This window comes from Haliotis cracherodii, unplaced genomic scaffold (genome assembly GCF_022045235.1).
Source record: "Haliotis cracherodii isolate W230 unplaced genomic scaffold, xgHalCrac1.p SCAF_1, whole genome shotgun sequence".
In the NCBI taxonomy this organism is placed as follows: Eukaryota; Metazoa; Mollusca; class Gastropoda; order Lepetellida; family Haliotidae; genus Haliotis; species Haliotis cracherodii.
Window position 1 is genome coordinate 22681417 of NW_027266264.1, and position 1486 is coordinate 22682902.

A 1486-nucleotide genomic window follows, 5' to 3' on the forward strand; every position below is an offset into this window, starting at 1 on the left:
CCACATTTATTGCTTGAGCAAAGAACTGGTACGGATGACAAATCAAACACAAATATACGGCCGGTATTTTAAATGAGGAAGAAATCAACATTTAGCCTGAATCTAAGACCTGAAAACAATTATGCGTACCTCTTTAGCACTGAGTTCTAAATTTTCATAAACATCCGTACAAAGAGAGATATATTGCTGGGTCCTGCAAATGTACCACCAAAATCCTTGTCTTGATGGACCCGTGAAGATTCCGGGGTAGAATAGGTCTTCAACAACCCAGCCTTGCCGTAAAAGGTGACTATGCTTGTCGTTAAAGGCGACTAACGGGATCGGGTGGTCAGGCTCGCTGACTTGGTTGATGCATGTCATCGATCCCAATTGGGTGGATCGATGCTCAATACGAGGGGATAGCCTCAGACAGTATTCCTGGTCGAATGGTACAATGCGCTACACCTGATGTAGATGAATGTCTTAGCTACTGATGCTATGTAGAAACATATTGCTGGCTGCAATTATTTTGTCACAACACTTCGTGGAAGAGACCTACCCCTAGTGAAATGGCAAAATGGACACATCTGAGTACAGAGCGGTGATAAAGTTCCTTGTCCTAGAGGCTCAATCTGCCAAACAGGTGGAAGAGCGATTGACTGCAGTTTATGGAGAGTCTTACCCATCGTCTGCAACTATCAAACGGTGGGTGAAGGAATTTCAGCGTGGCAGAGAGAGCTTAGAAGATGATGCCCGGTCCGGACGGCCATCAACCAGTACCAACCCTGAAAACATTGACACTGTACACAAACAAGTGATGGAAAACCGCCGTATTACTCTCCATGAACTAGAGGAAACAACAGGCCTATCATATGGATCCATACATAATATAATTCATGGCAAACTCCACATGTCCTAAGTGTGTGGCAGATGGGCCCCGAGAATGCTTACAGATGACATGAAGCTATCAAGGGTCACCATCAGTGGAGCCTTGCCAACTCGGTACAACGACAACCCAGATGATTTTCATTTTAGGATTGTAACCAGTAACCTGGGTTTATCATTATGATCCGGAGAGCAAACAGGAGTCGATGGAATGGAAACACGCCACTTCTCCAAAGACAAAGAAGTTCAAAGCCACCAGATCCACCAAGAAGGTTATGATGACCATCTTCTGGGACAGCAAAGGAGTGATTCACATGGACTACCTGCCCCATGGCACCACAATGAATTCGGAGTATTACGCCAAGTTTATGAAGCAGGTGCGCCAATCCATCAAGGTGAAACGCCGAGTCCACACTAGCCGTGTTGCAATGACAGCCGTGCAAGAATGTGGCTACAAACTCCCCCCTCACCCACCCTATTCTCCAGACCTAGACCCCAGTGACTTCCCCCTCTTTCCCAGAAAAAACACCTCCGGGGCCGGAGATTTGAAGATGACGATGAGCTAACTGCTGCTGTGGAGGGTTGGTTAGGAGACCAGAATGTTGACTTCTACCGATCGGGC

General features: G+C 46.6%; 1 protein-coding gene across 1 annotated transcript; it reads left to right on the forward strand.

Annotated features, from left to right (window-relative positions):
• Positions 1 to 556: 556 nt before the first annotated feature.
• On the forward strand, positions 557 to 898 carry LOC139454779 (protein GVQW3-like). The gene has a single exon (XM_071236427.1). It carries the CDS (start codon positions 557 to 559, stop codon positions 896 to 898), a length of 342 nt encoding a protein of 113 aa, XP_071092528.1.
• Positions 899 to 1486: the final 588 nt, after the last annotated feature.